The sequence below is a fragment of the Sceloporus occidentalis genome, unplaced genomic scaffold, assembly GCF_023333645.1.
Source record: "Sceloporus occidentalis isolate IW3139 unplaced genomic scaffold, rSceOcc1.0.p SCAF_7, whole genome shotgun sequence".
In the NCBI taxonomy this organism is placed as follows: domain Eukaryota; kingdom Metazoa; phylum Chordata; class Lepidosauria; order Squamata; family Phrynosomatidae; genus Sceloporus; species Sceloporus occidentalis.
Window position 1 is genome coordinate 2,265,935 of NW_028316987.1, and position 21,660 is coordinate 2,287,594.

The 21,660-nt window shown below is 41.4% G+C and overlaps 1 protein-coding gene across 3 annotated transcripts in view; it reads left to right on the forward strand.

The window, feature by feature from the left end:
* The window catches only part of MPP3 (MAGUK p55 scaffold protein 3), a 79,992-nt gene extending 64,391 nt beyond the window's left edge, over positions 1–15,601 (forward strand). For all 3 annotated transcript variants that reach the window (XM_089531649.1, XM_089531651.1, XM_089531650.1), the window contains 5 exons: positions 575–655; positions 6,738–6,831; positions 8,670–8,778; positions 11,095–11,217; positions 13,469–15,601. In XM_089531649.1, the coding sequence (XP_089387775.1) occupies positions 575–655; positions 6,738–6,831; positions 8,670–8,778; positions 11,095–11,217; positions 13,469–13,648 (587 nt within the window). In that variant the 3' untranslated portion in view covers positions 13,649–15,601. The remainder of the gene's footprint in view (positions 1–574; positions 656–6,737; positions 6,832–8,669; positions 8,779–11,094; positions 11,218–13,468) is intronic.
* The last annotated feature ends 6,059 nt before the right edge of the window (positions 15,602–21,660 follow it).

Here is a 21,660-nt window from a genome sequence, read left to right on the forward strand (position 1 = left end):
TACTAAGAGCCTATGTAGTTGAGCCTCCTAAAGCATTATCAGTCAGGAGTGTACTGAATGATAAAGTGCTAAGAAATATTAAGACAGTGATTATTGTCAAACTCTCTCAGGAGTAATAAAGGCAGACTGCAATCTATCCTAGGTGAACTTACTTGGAAGTAAGCTAAACTGAACACATAGAGTGCACTTCTAAGTACCCATTGTGCTTGTAGTAGTCTTCATATTTAAGAAAAGTTTAGTGATAATGGTTGGGAAAATTAAATTGCTGCCGCCTGCAAATGCTTGCAGGTAGACAAAATTAATAACAACTTTCCTGTTGTGGTTCAGCCCTCCCTTAAAAACACTTCTGGGGTCATTAACTAAGGACTTCCTGCAGTTTTGGTTTTAAAAGCTGTTGAGACAATTGCAAATTGCAAGCATGGTGTCTTTCCTAGTTTGCTTCATGGGTGCAGACCTATTCCTGGCTTGTATTTTTTTTTTTCTTCTCATTTTTTTTAGGTTTCTTCTTCTGCAGGGCACCCATATGCCTTATATTCTCTGTCCACTGACACACCTTGTTCCTCTGACCTCTCAGGTTCTTTGGGGTCCCGGTTAAATGAACTCAAGCAGAAGGTGGTAGCTGAGAACCCACAGGAGTATGGGGTTGCTGTACCACGTAAGTCCCTTTCTGGCAAAACACATTCTCACTCAGCCTTCACTTCCCTTTGGCACCTCCATAGCATGTCTTTGATTTGTTTGTTGATGATATTTATATAAAGTCACTCAGTGACATTGTTTTCTGGCTGACTTACAATATAAAATGATAAAATAGAATTCAAAAGGCAGTATATATATATATAAACGACAGCACAGCAATTTGCAAGACAACAGTTTCCAATAATACTAGACACGCAACAAATGAACAAACCTTTGGGTTGGATCCAGATTTAGGTGCCTCTTGCTGGACTGGTAGAAGCACAATTTCCAAGGCTGTTCCTACCATTAGGCAGATACTACAGGGCAGCTGTGGTACTTCTGACCCTGCAATTATTCCCTTTTCAACCTCTTGACCATATACGCTTGTTCTTGGAGGACAGAGGTATTTGTGACACACTGCCTGTTCTGCACCTCCTAACCTCACCTGCTGCCTTTTTGCATGAAGGAGGACACTGTTCTGTTCATAACGTCAAAGGAAGGTTCTACCTTCAATCTAATCAACTTCTGTATGTGAAATAGTAAATGGGACACAATCTTGACCTTTATTTTTGACTGAAAAATGTCTTGAGCTGACACTAGGGCTGGGTTTTAGCACAATTTCTGTGGCGGGAGCGTGAAACCTCTGCAAAGGGCCACTGTGTTGAGACAAGCTGTTCATCTGTGATATATGAGAAAATCAACCCATCCAAAATAACTGCTGTAGGTGTATGGAGGTCTCATGCAACCTGCTCCCATGCCCACTCCAAGCTGCCCATTCTTGACAGTTTGGGAACTGTGCAGATGGGCCCTTTCTCCTTTGGGATCATAAATGCCAACACTGCCTCTTGAAATGTTTCAGGCACACCTGAGCCGAGGGAACTGTTCGTGCCAAGTGCATGTGCCTCTGCATGAGGGGGAGAGAAGTGCCTGCCCCATGGGATTTTGCTTGGCCTGTTTGCTATGATTTTTGGCATACTCATCAATGTTTATCTAATCTCCAAGGCTTTTAAAAAAAACAGTTGATATGGAAGTTGCGTTTCAGCAACTAAGCAGCTGTCACAGTGGACCTTCCTCTTCCCAGCAAATTCATAATGGTCGAAAGGAAGGTATTTTAATATGTTGATTTATTGACATTTCTATTCCAACTTTCCTTCAAGGTGGAATTCCATGGCTCTCCGCCTCTTTCCTTTATTCTTACCATGACCCTGTGAGGTCAGTCAGACTATGAAAAAGAGTAGCTGGGCCCAAAATGTGACAATCAGACTCCTGTACCAACAGGGACATTACAGATCTATCCACATGACCTGGAATGTAGTGGCTAATCATGATACAGGCCATAGGTGTCTTTAGAACAGGGGTGGGCTACTGTATTGGGGATGAGGGATGAATTTTAGCCTGGTGCCACTTGGGTGGGTCACACTTGTGTGTTTTTAGTGACCACAAATAATGTCTTATCAATTTTGGATTCATTTTTGGCTCTGGGTTTTTTAGGTGACTAGGGATTATGCAAGTGAAGGAAGGTAAATTGCTGTGATTTGGAGGCAGTTTTGCACCATTTTTGTGTGTTTTGGTAGGTCAGGGACTTTGGGGGTATATGGGGGAGCTTGAAGGGCACAAAAATGGGACTGATGGCTGCATGCTGCCCATTGACTGCACTGCTTTGATCCTAAATGCAGATCATGGTTGGTGTGGTATGGACTAAATTCTGGATTTAACCAGTGGCTCAAAAATAAGAGATATTGAGCATGAGCTTGGAGAGTTTATTTTTTTAGACTACAGCCTCTAGAACCTCCCAGTCAGCATAACCACTATCCATTCTAGTTGGGAACAAAGTCCCTAAAACGATTCAAACCCCATCCCCCAGTCTAGGAAAGGGAGGTTGAGCTCCTTGAAATGATCTGGGAAAATAGGTCCCTCCCAATGTAGTTGAGCCTCTACTAAATGATCAAGCTACCAGCAGACTATCCTAATTGTGTACTAAACTACACCTAAATACCCTAAAGGCACCAGATCCTGTCTGATCTTGGAAGCTAAGCAGGGTCCACTCTGGTCAGTACTTGGATGGGAGACAGCCAACAAATGCAAGGTGCTGTAGGCTATATTTCAGAGGAAGGAACTGGCAAAAAACACTTGAGTATTCTCTTCTTAAGAAAACCGTTTGAAATTCATGGGGTTACCATTGGTTGGCAGGCATCTTGAAGGTGCACACACACATGTACACTGAACACATTGAAGGGCACTTCTAAGTACACATTGTGCTTGTAACATTATTTCAGATGTTTCAATGATAATGGATGGGGAAATTAATTTGCCCTTTATTAACAAGTACCTGGCAAGTAGGCAACATTAATAGCTATGTCCTGCCAATACTGAGCTCCCTCACACCTCAAAAAATAGATCTGGAGTCTCTGTTGGGGGATTTTAGGAGCTGTAATCTGAAAAATAACTTCTCTAAGTGTGCAATGGGGTGGTGTGGGATGGGGGTTGTAGCAGTACAAACTCAATTATACAACTTAAAAATTAAATAAGCCCAACAAGGTTAGAGGAAACTGTTACTGCTGAATTATTGAAATATCTGTAAAACATGGAGAGCATCTCTGTAGAAAGGGAAAACCAGTTTGGGGGACTGACGAAGAGATTATATAAATGCTAACAGCATTGAGACAGATGTTGAATATGATTTCTGGCAGCTGTAAAGGCCACAGGGGAAATCACACATTGTGATCAAAGGCAAGATTTTTCACAGCACACAGTTAAGGCTTGAACAAATTAGTATGTATGGGGGGGAGAGAGACAGAACTCGTGCATGTGTATATAGATTGCAGTGTTCGAGTCAAAATTCTGCACCATGGAATGGTAAATATGGCAGTCTTTATGCTGCAATCCATCTGAGAGTACCTTAGATTTTCTTGATCTACATCTCAGAAAATTCACCTGTAGCTGAAATATGTTGGTGACAGATTGTAGCAGCAAGGGGCAGCTTACACATAGCATTACATTACCCACAAATACCACACTGTGATGGCACTTTAACTGCCATGACTGCATCTTGTGGACTCTTGTGGTTTTTAGTTTGGTGGGGCACCAGAGCTCTCTGACTCTGAATTCTAAATAGTTGTTGTTGTGTGTCTCCAAGTCATTTTTGACTTACGATGATCCCCTAAAGTGAGCCTAAGGCAGTGGCAGTCTGGATTTATATGTATTTAATCGGTAATTTGTGATGTTATGTTGCATTTCTGTTTAATAAATCATTGGTTGGTCTTGTATGTGTTTACCTCCAAGAATGCTACATATTGGAAAGCTTGTGTTCAGACATGGTGTCTGCGGTGGCAGCAGTTAATACAGTAATAACTGGAACTGGTGTTTGGTGGGGAGATAAAATAAAAAAAGTCTCACTAGAACTATGAGGACATCTAAAAAAACCCCCAAATTTGATGCTATAGTGGTGGGACAGGTGGAAGTCCTCACCTTGGTGGACAGAACAAAAACCCTCACCTTTTTTGCAGAGGTTGGGATTAGTGGAAGCCCTAACAGCCTCCCCCCCCCCCCCAAGAAGTGTTTGGTCAAATGAAATGTTCATTTGGTGAATGGTCTGTGAAAAGAAACAAAAAACCCAGGACAGCTTCTGCACATGAACCCCCTAAGGGGTTTCAATGATTCTGGAACTATGGCAGAAGGTACTTCTTTCCATAACTCTTCTGGGCAGGGTTCCAGTAGAAAAATCACCAACCTGCCAACTCCTTCCCTTTGGGCAGGAGACAGCCAATTTATCAGGCTGATCTCCTCCACTCCCTCCTGCTTTGAAAATTTATTTCCTAACTTTGCCTGTCTTCTTCTAGTACTTTTCACCTTCATTGTGGTTTCCTAAGCAATGTTCTTGTCAATTAAGTGAACTGCCCCAGAAGTTCAGCTGAGCTTGCTAGATGGAAATGATGCAGTTGATGCCCAGCTGAACTCCTCTTCCCACCTCATTTGCAAGTTAATTAAGATGACAAAGGTTGAGTTACAACAACAGAGTTTTTAAGCCAGGAAGCAGGAAGCATTTTAAATGTGACCCCTACATCTCCATTTTTCATACATTTGGGAGAGAAATGGGCAACTATGAAAGGGTAAGGAATCTCATTAATCCCTTAGGAGAAATTGTAGGGGGGGAGATGCAGCCTGCCATACTTGCTCTCACCAATACACACACGCACGCACACACAGCCAGCCCTCCATATCCATAGATTCTTTATTCACAGATTTAACCATCTACGGCTTGAAAATATTTTTAAAAATATAAATTCCAAAAAGCAAAGCTTGATGTGTCCATTTTATATAAGGGATGCCATTTTACTATGCCACTGTGTCTAATGGGACTTGAACACCTACAGATTTTGGTATCCAAAGAGGTCCTGGAACCAAACCCCAGTGAATACCAAGGGCCCACTGTGTGTAACTGTGTATGTGTATGTATACATGATCCCCCCCCCCCAAATGCTCTCTAGAGGACATGAAGAGCATTTTCACCATGTTTTGGGGGTGGCATTTCTAGGTGATTTTAGGACCAGGAGATGCCTTTAAAAAAAAATAGAAAGTGTGCAGTAGGAAGTGAGCAGCCACTTCTTCTTCGCTTCGCGTTTTAAAAAACGCCTCAGTTGGGCTAAAATTGGGCCAGAGGGGGTACCAAATTGTTTTTCTACCTCAACTAGTTAAAAGCTGAAGGCCTATTTAAATAAAAAGGCCTTTGCTATTCTGTATGTTATTACAGTACAATTAACTCATGACCAGCATATGCCTTTATTTTAGTGCAAGATCCGCTTATTTCAAATGGTATTTTTGAATTAGCTCTTCTGTTTAATTAATTGTTCTTTTTGTGCCTTGGAGGAAAAAAGTTAATCCTCCCTGTCCAAATCATTAATATTTGTTTTATACTTTGACTAAGACGTTTATGGCAATCCAATCATTCAGATTAAATTCTCTATTATAATACCTCTAAATAATCTTCAAGCTCCCAGAAGGGATATGACCCTTCTGAATATCCCCTTCAATTTATCTTTAACTTTTCTTGTTCTCGTGACGTTCCTCCTTTTGAAACTAAATATAACCCCGATAGGCTTTGGAAGCAACTTAATTAGTTCTTTGCTCTTTTCATAAGCATATTGTTTTTAGTTTGCTAGAAAGTTGATCTTACATACACTCAAGTGGTGCTCTGTTTGGGAAACACACTTGCTATGTTGTTGTCACATGTATTAGGTGGCCCAAGAAATTTTGCTGCCTGAGGTAAAGGAAAAGAAGCTACCATCCTTCCACCTTTTGAAGCTGGGTCAATGCCTCACACCTTACAATGAGGGCTGTGGGGTAGCTTAGGAGGTGCACAACAGGTCATGAATAACACACAGCTCTGTCCTTCAGTAGAAGGGAAGCTATGGGGCTGCCGCACTATTCATCATCTGCCCCCGAGGCATCCACGTCTTGTTGTTTAATGGCTAGCTTTGCACATGTGTAATTTTCTCAATAAGGTTGAGTTCAGGAAAGAACACATTTTGCCAGTTTGAAGCAGGAAGAACTGTGCAAAACATTTTCTTGGCTTCTGGACATCACAATACATCTCCTCTACTCTTTCCTGAGCAGTTTTCCAACTAGTGATGGACCCAGAGAAGCCAAAGTTCTGGTGTATTCCTTTCTCTTAGCCATACTGTTGTTGTTTCTTGTTGTTGTTGTGTACCTTCACGCCGTTTCCAACTTATGGTGACCCTAAGGCAGTTGACCTATCACAGGGTTTTCTTGACAAGTTTCTTCAGAAAGGGTTTGCCATTGCCATCCTCTGAGGCTGAGAGTTTGTGACTTGTCCACAGTCACTCAGTAGGTTTCCATGGCTGAACCGGGATTCGAACCTTGGTCTCCCAGTGTCCTAGCCCAACACCCAAACCACTACACCATGCTGGCTTTGTATAGCATAGCAATACTATAGTTGATCCTAACTGCTTTTTTTCTGTGCCATCCAGGGCAAATGCTCTTTTGCAAAACAGGTGATCTCTCCATACTGACGTTGCCTGATCTTGGCTTCTTCTCCTTTGCAGATACAACGAGGACCAAGAAGAGTCATGAAAAGGAGGGTGTAGAGTACAACTTTGTTTCAAAACAGTCGTTTGAAATTGATGTGCAACACAACAAGTAGGCACTGTTGGCAAAACAAGTACACTGGGGAGAAACTGAAAGTTTAACTCTTCTGGCAAATAATTCAGGGCCTGCCACACATTGCGGACATTCTTAGATACTAGTAATGCTGCTAAATCCTCTGCCTGTAGAAGTTTCTTTAACAAGCTGGCCAGAAGAGTGGAAGGCACTTGCTTTTTCTTCCATTTTCCTGGTCAGGATAATTCTGACAGCATTCTGAAAATTACCAGCAAGCCCAAATCGTACTGCCTAGATGTAATCCTCAATATAATTTGGCATAATAACAAAGGAAATCAGGTCAGCTTCAGGACAGTTTCTTTTGTACCCCCCCCCCCCCAAACATCTTTATGTCACCATATCATCCTGAACACATCCAGCTTCAGCTAATTTCAAAAGCTAAGCAGGATCAAGCTTGATTAGTACTTGGATGGGAAACCACAAGGAATACCAGGGATTTCCAATCAGAGCTTAGAAATAATTTAGCTTAAAATCATGAACAGCTGCTGCTGATCAACAGTATTGGACTAAATGGACACGGATGTCAGTATAGATAGACACTTTCCAGTGGGTCCCCCCCCCCCCCATTCCCACTAATTCTAACATTCTAATCAGTATCATTAGTATATTGAAATACTCAGAGGCAGTTTTATGAATTTGTTTTTAACAATGGCTGGAATTCTCTATCAGTCTATATTACATAACTTTATACTTAGCAACATAGCAGAGGTGCTAAGAAACCCATCTTGTTACAATACATAATGAGACACTGGCAAGTGTTCCAATGTGCATCATGCTCTACTAATGCTCTTAGTCACTCCCTAGCAGATGTCCCAATGCACATCAGTCCCATTGTACATTGGTTATGTTGTGTATCAGTCCTAATGTGCATCAATCACTTTGCCAGCTCCCTTACATAGTAATGTAACAGCAGCCCCATATTGGATATGGATGTTACAGAATTGCCCTATTCTATTTCCCACAGATGTAAGTCCGCTTATGAATATGTAAGTTCCCAACATGCCCATGCTTTTAACATGTTTAACTTAATTGAATTTATTGATGTTGTTTTCACTAGCTGTCTTGAATGTAATTTTCTGGTAGAAAGGTGGGTTAGAGGAGCGTCACTAAGGTGTGCTGTGGATATGGAGTGCACTAAGTGACACCATAAAGGGGTGTGTGACACCACTGCCTCCCAAATAGCTGCTTTTGGGCAGAAATGGGCTGTGGCATTTGCCTGTGTCCCATTAAAATGCTGAAGAGATGATGCGAGTGGGGTGAGGCTCAGTGGGAGGAGAAAAAGGAGGCTCCAGGTTTTTTAACAAATTAAATTTAAATTTAATATTTTTTAAAATTAATTTTTATTTTTTTAAAATTTTCATTAAAAATCACATTTTATTAAATTTCCGGTTTAATCACATGACACTCCGTACAAGTAAATACATTTTGGTGATGTGTATGATATTGTAATTTGAAGGTATCATATTAATTTTGCTAGTTATTTATGTCAGAACTATTACCATTACATTCAGTGTGATATATGGGAATTATGATTTATAAGTAGCATTAGTACTAAAAATGTTAATAAGGTTTCTATATGGCGTGGTATGGGAGAAGGTCAATGGGGTGGTGGTGACATCATGATGCCAAACCTAGTAATGCCACTGTTGGGTTATAGATTTAATAAATAAAGAACTTTAAATCCTGTTTTTTTAATAAAATCTTTCAAAAATAGGAACTTTTAGCACATTTAACTGTTTAGCATCTTTCTGCCTTATTTTTTATTCTGAGATGTGTGCGCTTTACTTCCTCCCATTTAATTCCCTCAATCTTTTCAGGTTTGTAGAACATGGGGAGTATAAGGAGAATCTCTACGGGACAAGCCTTGAAGCAATACAGACGGTCATGTCCAAAAATAAAATTTGCCTTGTGGATGTGGTGCCTGAGGTAGTGTTTTTTATTCCCAGTTTTTTTTCTTACAGAATTGCTTCTCAGGGGCACTTCGCTTTCATTTGGAACAGGGAAAAGCTCCCTTTGAAATCAGTAGGTCCTTTTGTTACAATGGAAATTACAGTCCCATCGTAGCACTCCTCCGTTGCACTCCACACATCCAGATCAGAACAGCAGTAAGGACAAAGGGGTAAATCCCCCTATCCTTCATGCCAGGGTAAACCAGATAAGACCAACTTAAATCTGTGAAGTGGAATCTCCCCTTTGCTCAAGGGCAGCACCCCACATTTCCCCCTTCATCGGGGATAGGTTTATTATGAGGTGACGCAAAACATGATCGATCCCTTGATGCTGGTGAGGTGATGATATTTTCACATTTCTGTCCCTATTTCCCACCCACCTCCTTAGCTTTAACATGTGATTGATGGCAGGTCTATTTTTTCAAATGAATGTTGTTTCATATTGTTGATGTTTTTGTGTAGCAGCAGAGCCTTTATAGATGGATTTTATAGCCTGGTCTGTTGCTTCTGGTGCTGTTGTTGCAGAGAAACACATCTAACATGTTTGAGCAATAAATCAATAGTTGTATATTAAAGGAGAAAAGATGCCTGCATTGCTGATCCCATAATGTTACGTTTTTGCTTTACCCATTCCTGCCCTTAGTTTTCTTCTATGTGTGTGCGTGTGCGTGTGTTTCCTTTATTTCTGTGGAACTGTGTATTGTTTTCAGGGTCACATTAGAATTATAGACTCATAGAGTTGGAAAGGACTGCAAAAGGCGTCTGTGAAGTGAGAAAATGGGCAAGTCTGGATAGAATCAGTCAGTCTTCTCTTATGGAATGCTGTGAGAGAGAGGATTGTGGGGAAAAGGCTATAGCCTAGAGACTTGGCTATAAAAGAGTTAGGTAGGACCAGTAAGAAGGAGGAGAGTAAAGGCTGACAGCAGAAGAGAAATCAATAAGATCTAGATGAGGTTTGGGGAATTGAGAATATGGACGGAGTTTGAGGAAAGGTTATTTTGTCTGAAACTGAGGTGTTGCCATGTACTGTGTGTGGAACCACCATAACATTAGATGTTTATTTGATCTGTTACAATAAATCTTCACTGTTTTATTTTCTGTGTCTCTGTTTGGATGTTTTAATTTAACAGTTCCTGAGAAATGGTAATATGACCTCTGTTAAAAACCTTTACACCTGTTTAAACTCCTAAGAGATGGTTATTTGTACTCTGTTTAAAAGACTCCAAATAGGAGTCCATTGCCTTCCGAGGCAGTCTGTTGTTGTTGTTGTTGTTGTGTGTCTTCAAGTCATTTCCAAAATATGGCAAACCTATCACAGGGACTGACAGTGTGTGACTCACCCAAGGTCACCCAGTGGGTCCCATGACTGAGTGGAGACTCGAACCCTGGTCTCCAGAGTCATAGTACAATGCTCAAACCATTACACTATGCTGGCTTTCAGTCTGTTCTATTCTAAACAATTCTTACTGTCAGGGAATTCTTTTTTTTTATAACCTGAATCCACAAGTTTATGTCCTAATTTCTGGAGCAGCATAAAACAAGCTTGTTCCATCTTCTGTACATCTAGATTGCTCTCTCTCCCATGTGTGTTGATCAAGCTGTCTGTCTGGATGATGCCATGCTCTTCCAGTCTTATAGGCTAGAGGTTTACCTCCTCTGTTATAACCTAAGGTTATGACTCTGGAGACTAGGATTTAATTTGCTTCTCACACACATACACAGCAAGGCAGACTACACACCTGTGTCATTTTTCCTTGCATGTCTCATCCAGCCCGTTCTGCATTTCAGGATGGTCTATTCTGCTAAATTAATAAAAAGTGTTTGCCTCTTCATTCTTCACAGTTCTGACATATTTTAGAATGCCTTCATTGCCTTTCTATTAAAAAAGCACACACGCACACTTTAAAAAAATCTATATTGCTATGAACTCTGCCAACCCTGCGGCATTCGGGGGGGGGGGGAAGGGGGAGGATTGTGGTAAACCACTAAACACAGAGGCAGAGCTGATGGGTTTTGGACATTTCCAAAAGTAAAGTGAAGAGGAAAGGAAAGGAACTGCTTTTCCCCACTTCCATTTCAAGCCTTGTGCTTCAAATACAGAAAGGGATTTGTGTGGTGCCTTGCACCTTCTTTTAGGATTTACTGAAAGAGCTATTCTCCTCCCCAATTCCGCAAATGAGGGGAAACGATACCAGCCTTAGTTTTGACTGGATTTTCTTCTATTTATTTTAAAGGTACCGTGCACTGTTTTTGCTTGCTGAATAGGATTCTCATGTTGTACTTCTCTTGACAGGCTGTGAAGCACTTGAGGACGGCGGAATTCAAGCCATACGTTGTGTTTGTGAAGCCTGTTGTCTTAGAGAAGAAAAAGAATGTGCCGACATCTCTATCACCAGATGACATCTTTGTTCCACTGGTAAGTGTTTGGCATTAACACCAGGATGTGGCCCACCAGATGTTGTAAGGACTGTAACTCTCATCCTCCTTGATGCTTGCTGGTTGGGTTTGATAGGAGCTGAAGTCCAACAATATCTGGAAGACCAAAGCCTCTGCGCTCTTGAATTGAAGGCCAATTCCCAGGGCTGCCAAGAGCAGATTTGGGCCTTGGTGAAAACAAATTGGGGCAGGAGCAGGGGCAGGCCCCTCAGCTGTTTTTCAAGCTGTCTCTTCAGTAGCCAGGGATTGCTGGTGGGTGACTATGGTCCAACCAGCTGGCTAAGTGCCTCTTGGCCAGTTGAGTGGGTTTGTCTCTGCTATCTGGAGCTTTGCTCACTCCAATATGTTGCAAACAATATTCATCTCCCCATGATGTGTTACCTACACAATTACTCTCATGAATTCTACTAAATCCACATTGGGTTAGATCCAGACTTATGGTATGACTACATTACGCAATATCAATTTTGAACTACTGAGGGGCCTCATTGTCTACAGGCTTGCCATCTGCGAATTTAAGCATCCGTGGATGGCAAGCACAGATAGTCTCCAGTGGCAGCATGTGTACACGGCTGCAATGCCATTAGGAACAGCCCCTATTGTCGCCAATGGCAGTGTGTGCACATGGCCGCGCCACCATTAGGGACAACAGGACTTCAGGTAAGCCCCCGTTGTTTGGGGATAACAGGACTAGAGGTCCTACTGTATTTGGTATCTGTGGAGCGGTCCGGAACGGATCTCTCATGGATACCAAAGTCCCACTGTACAGTAATTGTTCTGGTTCCGTGCTATGAAATCCTGGGATTTGTTGTTTTGTGAGGCACTTAGAGGTCTCTGTCAGAGAGCTCTAATGTAGTTCAAAGAAATGCAGTAACGAATTCTAAGTTTCTCAGCAGACTATAAATTCCAGGCTTCCATAACATGGAGCCATGGTGATATACAGTGCTATAATGGCGAACCTTTTACAAACCGAGTGCCCAAATTGCAACCCAAACCCCACTTGTTTATCACTAAGTGCCATGTTCCTCTGGCTTTCTACTAACAAACTGGTGAACTCTGTGCTGGGGTGGCAGAGCGTGTGCCCACAGAGAGGGCTTTGAGTGCCACCTCTGGCACGGGTGCCATTGGTTCGCCGTCACTGGTTTAGATCCATCTTTAGTCATAGTCTTCAGTCCCATTGAACATGGCAGGGTGTAACATTAGTCAGTACCGATATTCTTTATTATTAATTGAAAAATGGCTTTTCCTGTTGGCAAGAATAATAGAACAGTGAGACTTTCATTCAGTTTTGTCCCAGTGTCCGAAAGTCCAAAGTGTTCTGGAGGATTTGTCTGTGCAGAAAAACATTTTGTTTTGTTTTTTCCCTATGCAGAGAATGTGTTTTTGCACAGAAAAACTAGAATACAAGTTGATTATCCCTTAACTGAAATGCTTGGGACCAGAAGTGTTTTGGAGCTGGGGTTTTTAAATTTTATTTTATTTTATGGCATTTGGTATACCTGTACAAGTAGCACAATACATACAGTATTGGCAAGCACGGAGAGAGATGCAGTGCTGGAAAGAGATACAAGGATCTGTGAAATGGAGGTAATCCAAGCACAGTGCTTGGCATGAATCCATGCTTCTCACCATTTTACAGATCCTTGTGTTTGACTCCAGCCTTGCAAATACAGAATGTAATACCATGCTACTTGTATCCCAAACTCCAAAGTATACTCAAACTGAAGCCTTGGAGCATCATGTGGGAACTCAACAAGTTTCAGATTTTGAGCATTTTGAATTTTTTGATAAGGAATACACAAACTGTACTTTGGGATACTCAAATAAAGGAAGAAAACTATGCAAAGGTTTCCCTGGCTAATGGGAGGCAATAGATTGGAAGGAAGCAGACTTGAAAAGCTAAAGAACCAGAGCTTGAAGTGTTTTGTGTAATCTGCCAATTTATCAAGGAACTAATAATTTACAATCTTCAAACTTTCTTCCTTGGGTACTTCTGCTTGGCTTTTGAACAATTCTAAATGTGTTAGATGAGGTACATTTATACTGTTTTTTGCCCAATGAGCTCAAGGCAGTATACATGCTTCTCCTTCCCACTACTTTGATCTTACAACCACTCTGTGAGGTAGGTTAGGCGATGACAGAGTGTCTGACCCAAGGCCATGTAGTGAGTTTCATTGGGCCCAGAATTTTAACCAACACACCATACTGGTTCTTTCTGTCTTGATTTGTAGGATGAGGAGCAGCAAGAAATGGTTAATTCCGCTATCTTCATTGAAGAACAGTATGGCCACCTGATTGACACTGTCTTGGTGAAGGAAGATCTCCATAGCGCTTGCACCCAATTGAAAACCATATTGGAGAAACTGAGTACAGACTCCTTTTGGGTACCAGTCTCTTGGGTTAGATCATAGTTCTGTGTGCTGTGCCAAAAATGTTGTAAATAGAATGGGTGGATGAGTGGATGATCAAAAGGGAAAAAAATGTACTCTGGAACAGTTAGTTTCTTCAGATGAGCAGCAAAGAGAAGCCTTCTCCATCTAGGAATATATTCTGATGGAAACCTATAGCTTCACAGAAAAGGACAAACATTGCAACGGAATGGAAAGTCATCACTGAATTCAATGCAGAGGCATGTGCATCATTGAACAATAGCCTTATTTCAGATTCCAAGTACCTGGAAGGATACTTTTAGCTTGTTTTAAACTTGCAAGTTAGGCTCAACGGGTGGTGATCCAGACCAAGGTTGCTTCCAGACAGAAGTGCATCCATTTGGAAAGGATTGTGCACCTATTCTGTCTTTTTGTCTATAATGCGTATTTTTGGTGATAAGAAAGAAGAATCATAGAGCTGGAAGAGACCAAACAGTGCTGGAAAAATATGGGAGAATTATAAAATATTGAAAAACATGGAAGACAATGACCTGAATCTAATTGTTAGTTCCAACTGGAGTAGATCCATTGAATCAATAGGATCTAGCTATGTGTTGACTTATCATTCAAAAGTTGATTCATGGGTCTAGTCCAGCTGGGATGAATTGGTAGGATTTGGGCCAATGTTATCTGGACTCAGAGGTTAAAGGAGTTGCTTTTTGGTTTACAGTATCCTGAATCCTACATTCTGGGCATTATGTTCCCCAAAATATATACCCCAAGCTTTATCTGGACCAATCCCTCCCACTGCAAAGTTCTGTGTTTAAGGCAGGATAACTGCAAATTAAAAGCCTCAGTTAGTATACGTAATGGAAGCTACAGTTCAATGCATCTGGTGGGTGTTAGGTTGGAGAAGACTATCCTAAATAATGTGCTAAATCATTATTATGATGTTCATGATAACTGTTGTTATCATTATTATATTTATTTATATCCTGCCTCTTCCCCCATTGTGGGACTCAAACCTGCTTATACGAGTTAAAACAAATACAGCTAAGGTGTTTATATCATACAAAAGATAAAAATACAGTCAAACTCCCAATAAAATTAAAAGTGGTTTTAAAAGCCATTAGGAATGAATAACAAAAAACAGCACAGGATATGAAAGGCCCTTTTCTTCTGAGCAGCCACCATCAAAGGTTGACTGGAACAGAAAGGTCTTATTCTGCCTGCGAAAGAATAGCAAGAAAGGTGCCAGAGTTCAAAAACCTGGGAGTAGCCACTGAGAAAGACCTGACATATCTGTAAGGGTAGTGGGTCAGAGAGAAGGGCCTCCCCATAAGCTATTAAGACACCCACAGGCTCATATAGAGCTCATATATAAATCATGTGCTCAAGGTTCCACCAACTTCCTTTCTCTTAAATCAGAAAACCACCAAATTTTAGATCAGAGCTTGGAAAATTTTGCTTTTGGGGGGTTGGAAGGGCACTATACTTCCCAGATTTCCTGAAGCACCTATGACAATGGCCGTATTGGTTTGAGAACTCCGGAAGATGCAATAAAACAACAACAACCCAAACCTCTTTTTCTAAGCTCCACGCCAAATAGTTAAATAATAAGGAGGTGCCTGATGTGCTTCTATATTCTGCCTGTTTTCCTTGTACGAGATTTCAGCAAGGCTTTAAAATGGTGAAAAATTTGTAGAGTCCAATTACTCACTCCAGTTCAATTTATTTTTATGCTGATTATTTGAATATGTCGAACCAGTTCAAGGTGCTCATCATGGAGGATACTGAAAGGAAACTGGCAAAGCTTATCTTTGAGTCCCATTGTAAGTGTGTCATATTATCTCACAGAATCATTGCTATAGGTGTTGCAGAAAATTTGCAGGAGGGGTCATATAACATATGTTATCTAGGCCGCCTGATGTATTTCACACCTATGAAATTGCTGGACAAGCATAGAATTGGGTGCTTGGTTCCCCCCCCCCCCCACACACACACGTTTTTTCAATATGAATTTTTGCACAATAAAAAAGTGTGGTGAAAAACAACAACATTGAACTGGGCACAAAGTTCAGCATCTAGAAAGGCACAGGCCTAAATCCAGTGGCAAATCCCAACTAGAGTGAACTTGTTGAATCAGTTAGATACTTCCTGACTGACCAAGTTCCAATTGATTCAACAGAATTAACAGTAGTTTGGATTTAAAAACTAGATTTGGGTTGGGGTGGGAATTGTGGCTCTCCAGAGGTTGGACTGTAAGTCAAATAATATCTGGAAGGCCATGTGACTCCCATCCTTGATTTAGGCTGCAGCCTTTTTTATTAAAAGCAAAACAAGTTTCTAGTTCTTATGTCTATTGAAAGAGAAGTCGGCCCAGGGACTGGGGCAAGGATGCTGCATTGTTTCTGCAGCTCCAGAGTTCCATAGTTAACCTGTCCCCAATGGCCACTCTCTTCCCTGCTGTTTGCTCTCTAATTCCACATCAAAAATGAACAAACAAAAGAACCTTAGGAGTAAACTAATTTATGCAATATAAAAATACACAAGCAAATTCTCAATTTTGCATAATGCTTATTGCAGAATGTGGGGTTTTTGGCACATGTATGTGGGTGTTATTTGTATGTTGGGGGTATTGTGTGTTGGGAGTAGGAAGTGTGCATCTTGTTTGTGTTTTTCCCCCCTTTTGGAAAACCCATAGCAATTTTATGTTCTGATGTGAAACATTCCTGTGTTGTAATTCTCTGTAAAATTGAGTCCCATTGATGAAAACTTGATATCAGATCTTCCCAGGGTTTGTAGATGTGTCAGCCCAAGACTGTATCACAAACCTGTCCTTTAGAAGTGGAGTTTTTAATGTACTTACTGTTTTGTTCTGTGGTTTGAAAATTGTACTGCAGGAACTCAGGTTTGTAAGAAGTTAATCAGGAAAGGATCCAGATCCTGGAGTACTATTTATGCACTACAACTTCCAGATCCCATTCACAGACAACAAGGCTCACAGCCAGGCTGGGTGTGGAATTCTGAAAGGTGTAGCCCACAGTAACATTTCCAAGTTATCGTCCAGGGGTAGCCATGTTGGCCATATAGCAAATCCAGTAACATCAAAAGTCTACCAAACAGTGATACCTTTATTGGGCCACTTTTGCCTAACAAAGGGTTCTGTGGCCTCACAAAGGATGGAGACATACTGGACTGCAAAAGAAGTACCTTTTCCTGTTGCAAATGGATGTTATATTTCCTGGACTTTGAGAATCTCCCAGTAGCCAAATGGCCGGAAGGAGGAGGTACCAGCCTGCAAGAAACACCCTCCATACCATCTGAACTGAGAACAAAAATAGCGAAATGCAGGCCTGTGACTAACATGTTCAGTTTTTTTCTCCTGTATAGCTTTTGACACCTTGCCTGTTGAAGAAGCCAGTGGAGTTTCAAAAGCTTGCAACATGATTATTGTGCACTTTGGTTGGTCTGATAAAAGATATCACTGTTTGGTGGATTTTTGATGTTACTGGATTTCCAAATTATGAAAATGTTGGAAATAGGAAACCAGTTTCACCTGAGGTTTTGCTCAGCCTGGTCAATTTTCTACAAAGGAGAGTGGGCTATATTCTAGACAGTAATGGAAAAGAATTGTAATGGTTTACAGAATCAGCAAATTGTTCGTTTTGCAGCTCCCGAGACTCATTGAGAGACAAAGCGCAGCTTGTCTCAGAAATTTGCACGTTTCAGAGGCTCGCAGTATGTTTCATATGCACAAAACCATGCAGAAATTTTAAAAATGCAAATGGTTAAAAAAAAATGTGGACTATTGAAAAATACATTCAAACATGCTTTAGTACATGGGCGAAAAGTGCGTAAATAAACGCATGCATTGCAGAAAATGTGTATGAATTTCCCTGAAGAAAAAACAAAAACAAAAAACAAAGTCTCACAACCTGATATGAACAAACCAGGGATGGATGGAAAAGTAGGCAGAAATTGGAGAAATACAACACAATAAAGACAGGTCAAGGTCCTAAAGCAGCTTGGGAATGCATGAAACTCCCCGAAGCACCCATTTGCCTATCTCACGCCGTGTGTATGCAATTGACCCTTTGGCTACTCATCCTTTGATAATTTAGTGGCCCTGGTAGGTCTATGCATGCCCAGGGTCCAGGAGGGTAGAATCTTTGTGCATCCAGCTGCATTCACTGTGGGCACCCCTGCTCTTCCCTGGTCATTAAATGTCTCTGGAAGCATGTACTTGCAGTTCACAACCTGTGTTCAAGTGGGGGGTTCTTGCACAGAGGAGGTACTGGAGACAATGTGTTTGCATGGACTAAGGCAAGTGTAACAAGTGTTTACCCCTTGCGTATGCAATCAATAGAATCCCAATCACAGTTTCTTACATGTTAGTATTAACAGGCCATGATGGGGTTAGATGGTGAAGTCTTAGGATACCCAGCTAGTATCCTGAATAAGCTGAGAGCTGCATATAGACACCCAACTCTGTATCTTGATTCCTCTTAACTCCTGTTTCCCCCTAACTGCAGGCCCACAGAGGGGTTATTACTTGAAATGCTGTACCTAAGGAGTGGAGACTTAATTCTTCCCTCTTTAGCATGATTGGACATCTCTAACCACACATGGATAGAACATCTCCCCCTTATGCATAAGTTGAATGGTCAGGGTTTGTTACACCTCGTAGCTTCCATGTGAGATGAGCATGATTCTGTTCTAGAAGTTATTCTTAACTTTAAGGAGCAATCAGAGATGCCATTCTCAAAATAGGTTCACCATGTTGGATAGCTCTTTCAGAATCTGAAATCAAGAGCAGATTTTCTGTTGCACTTAACACGAAAATCACTAGCAGTCATTGCTCAGGGATAGTTAAGCTTCTTTCCTCTACAAGTTTTGGAATAGCTCCCTGCAACTCTGGCCAGCTTGATCAGTGTTTGGGGATTATGGGAGCTATTGTCCAAAATATCCTCAGGGCACCATATTACCTACTCCCAGTCCCCACTGGTTTCAGTGGGGTCTTTTTATTTAAGTGTTTTTAGCATGATCATGATGGGAAGGGAAGAAATTAAAGTTCTCACGTATTGTATTCCAAGTAAGACCTCCAGCTTCTAATTAAGGGAAAATATACGTAACTACAGAAGGCCTTTGATGTTTGCTGGGGTTTGGTTCCAAGGTGCCCCATGGATACCAAAATTTCTAGATGATCAAGTCCCATTAAATACAATGGCATAGTAGAATTGTATCCCTTATATAAAATGGCAAAATCAAAGCTTGCTTTTTGGAATATATATATTTACAAGTCACGGGTGGTTGAATCTGTGGATAAAGACTCCATGGATGTGGAGGGCTGATTTTACATGTCAAACAAATGATCATTTAGCGCTCAGACAGGATTGATGTACATGAGCCTCTCCAGATGTTCTTGGACTGCAGCTCCCATCACGTCTAGATAGCATAACCAGTGGTGTGGGGAGGGATGCTCAGAACTGTGGATCAACAACATCTGGGAGGCCAAATGACCATGTGCCTTGGAAGCTTGCAAGAATTCCACAGCAGGTGTTCATCAGCAGACTAATCCAAACAAAACGATTGTTTGAAGGTAGGTTAGAGGAAGAAAACCTCCCTGACATATTCCTTTTGTAAATAATTCAGTTTGTGATTTAAGTGGAGCAATACATCATGTCTATTTGAGTTTATGCATTCAATGTACATGGTTGTTTTTCCTGTGACAAACTATCTGTATGAATGCTGCAGAATTCTATTTATGTCCACTTGCTTTTTAATAGCCATTTTTAATGGTTGTTCAAAATTTCAATGCATGTTTCACTCTGGTTTAGAACACATGAATGCTCTCCGCTCCTTCCAGCTGTCTATCCTGTGGCGTTAGCTATAATGCTTGTATTCCACCACCAGGTAGATGCTGCTTTGTAGTGGCAGCTATCTCAATTTCCTCTGGCACATTGGCTTCCTTGTGCATGTTACCTTTTTCCATGAAAACAATGATTCGATTTCTCCCAGGGTAGGGAGTCCACCAAGCAGCATGTATTTTACACAAACAGTCAACCGCTGGAGTACTAAACAGAACAAAAGCATGCAAATAACCTACAGTAAAGAAGCACTATGCAGACATATGACATAATGTTTTTTCCTGAGTGAGCCCAAAACATTTTACTGACTAAAGAAGAGCAAGAGATGTACCTTCCCCCACGGATTACTACTTTTTGCTTTTTTCTATAAGATGCTTTACTTCAACATGAGACCCAAGGTGTCAGTGTCATGGTACACAGTATGCAAAGCCAACCAAGTTATTTTTACACCCCAGACAGAAAATTCCACAAGCATCTCTTTTAAAAACAATGTGTGGGATCCTGTATCAGCTACTTTGATAAGTATACGTATCTATGTAATCTTTCCTGATCCAACTTCTCCAAACCTGGTGGAAACATCATTCACCTATACTCTAATCACCAGCAGAATGGATTGGAGTGTGCATGAATGATGTTTCCATTGAAGCACCCCCTGTATGTGTTCATTTCCAGTTACATGCAGCATGATCCATCCTCCCACCCTTAGTGCAATGTGAGCATTGCTGGTCACTTTGGGGCTGAGTAGGAATTTCCCCACTTTTTGCCAAAGGGTTTTTCCCCTACCCCACTCTGTATCTGAGAGAACTGGGTACAATTGGCTTAGGGTGGTGGCAACAAACAGCTCTCCACTAGCCAGGTAGTAGGGGAAAATATAAGAGTTCCAACATACACTTAGTTTTGGTGTAGGATAGATCTTTGGAACCACCTCACTAGGGGTCTGGGGGTGGAGAAGGACTCTGTCTTTGAGGTGGATCTGGGGTTTTTACTCCAACTTGAGTGGGAGCACCAGGGATTGCTTTCCAGGAGATGATCAACCAGGAAACAATTTAGCCCAATGGACTGCCCCTGATGTCAGGTGTTTTGCCTTAGGGAAGGCTGAGGATGTAGCCAAGGGATGACACCAGGCCTCAGCAGAGCCCACATCAAGTTGTTCTCCCTATTGCCATTTCTCAGGGTTGGAAATGTTAATAAATAGGTCAATAAAGTGGTCCTTGTTTAACCCAATGTCTTGAGTTTGATCTCATCATTCCATGGTAGATCATCAATACTTAGTTAAGTATTGTAAACTAAGACATTTATCCAAGAAATGTCATCACAAGACCTAATATTAGGGGGACCTTCACGTGCTCATTCTCCAATGTGATTTATGCCGTACTGTGTCAGCAATGCCCTTCAGGACTCTACATTGGGCAAACAGGCCAGGCCCTGCGCTAGAGGATAAATGGACACAAATCAGACATTAGGAATGGGCATACAGAAAAACCGGTGGCAGAACATTTTAGTCTTCCTGGCATTCCATCTCAGACCTCAGAACAATGGTCCTTGAACCAAAAATCTACAAAGGTAGATTTGAAAGAGAAACAGCAGCATTGGAATTCATCCACAAACTACAGTACCTCAGCAACGGATTGAACAAAGTCAATGGTTTCCTGATTCACTACACACACTTCAACACTATCTAACCCCATCCTCATGGGGGTGCCCTACATTCATCTATTCTCACCACCACAGGCTAGTCCCATTGCAAAACTAGATCTGCCAGTTCATCTCCATGCACCAAGACCAGTTTCCTATGCCTCTGTGCACTAACGACCATCGTTAAAACTGGACCTGCAACTTCATTTCCATACACAAAGGATTTGGAATTGGAATTGGCATCCTCACATACCTATGGCATATATGTGTCTGTGCCCGGCTTCCACTCCACCAAATGCATCTGAGGGAGTAGACTGAAGTCTATGAAAGTTCATGCTGCCAATTTCTTTATTTCAGTTAGTCTCAAAGGTGCTACAAGATCTCTATAATAGACTAAGGCCCTTTACAGACCAGCCTGAAAGGCCTGCATGGGGGCATAGTCGGGGCGTAGCATCCTCACAACAGGGGAGACAGCCTGATTAGCAATATCATTTATCATCTGTCTCATCTGATTTGATCCAGCCCTGTTAAGTCTAGAAAAGGAAATGA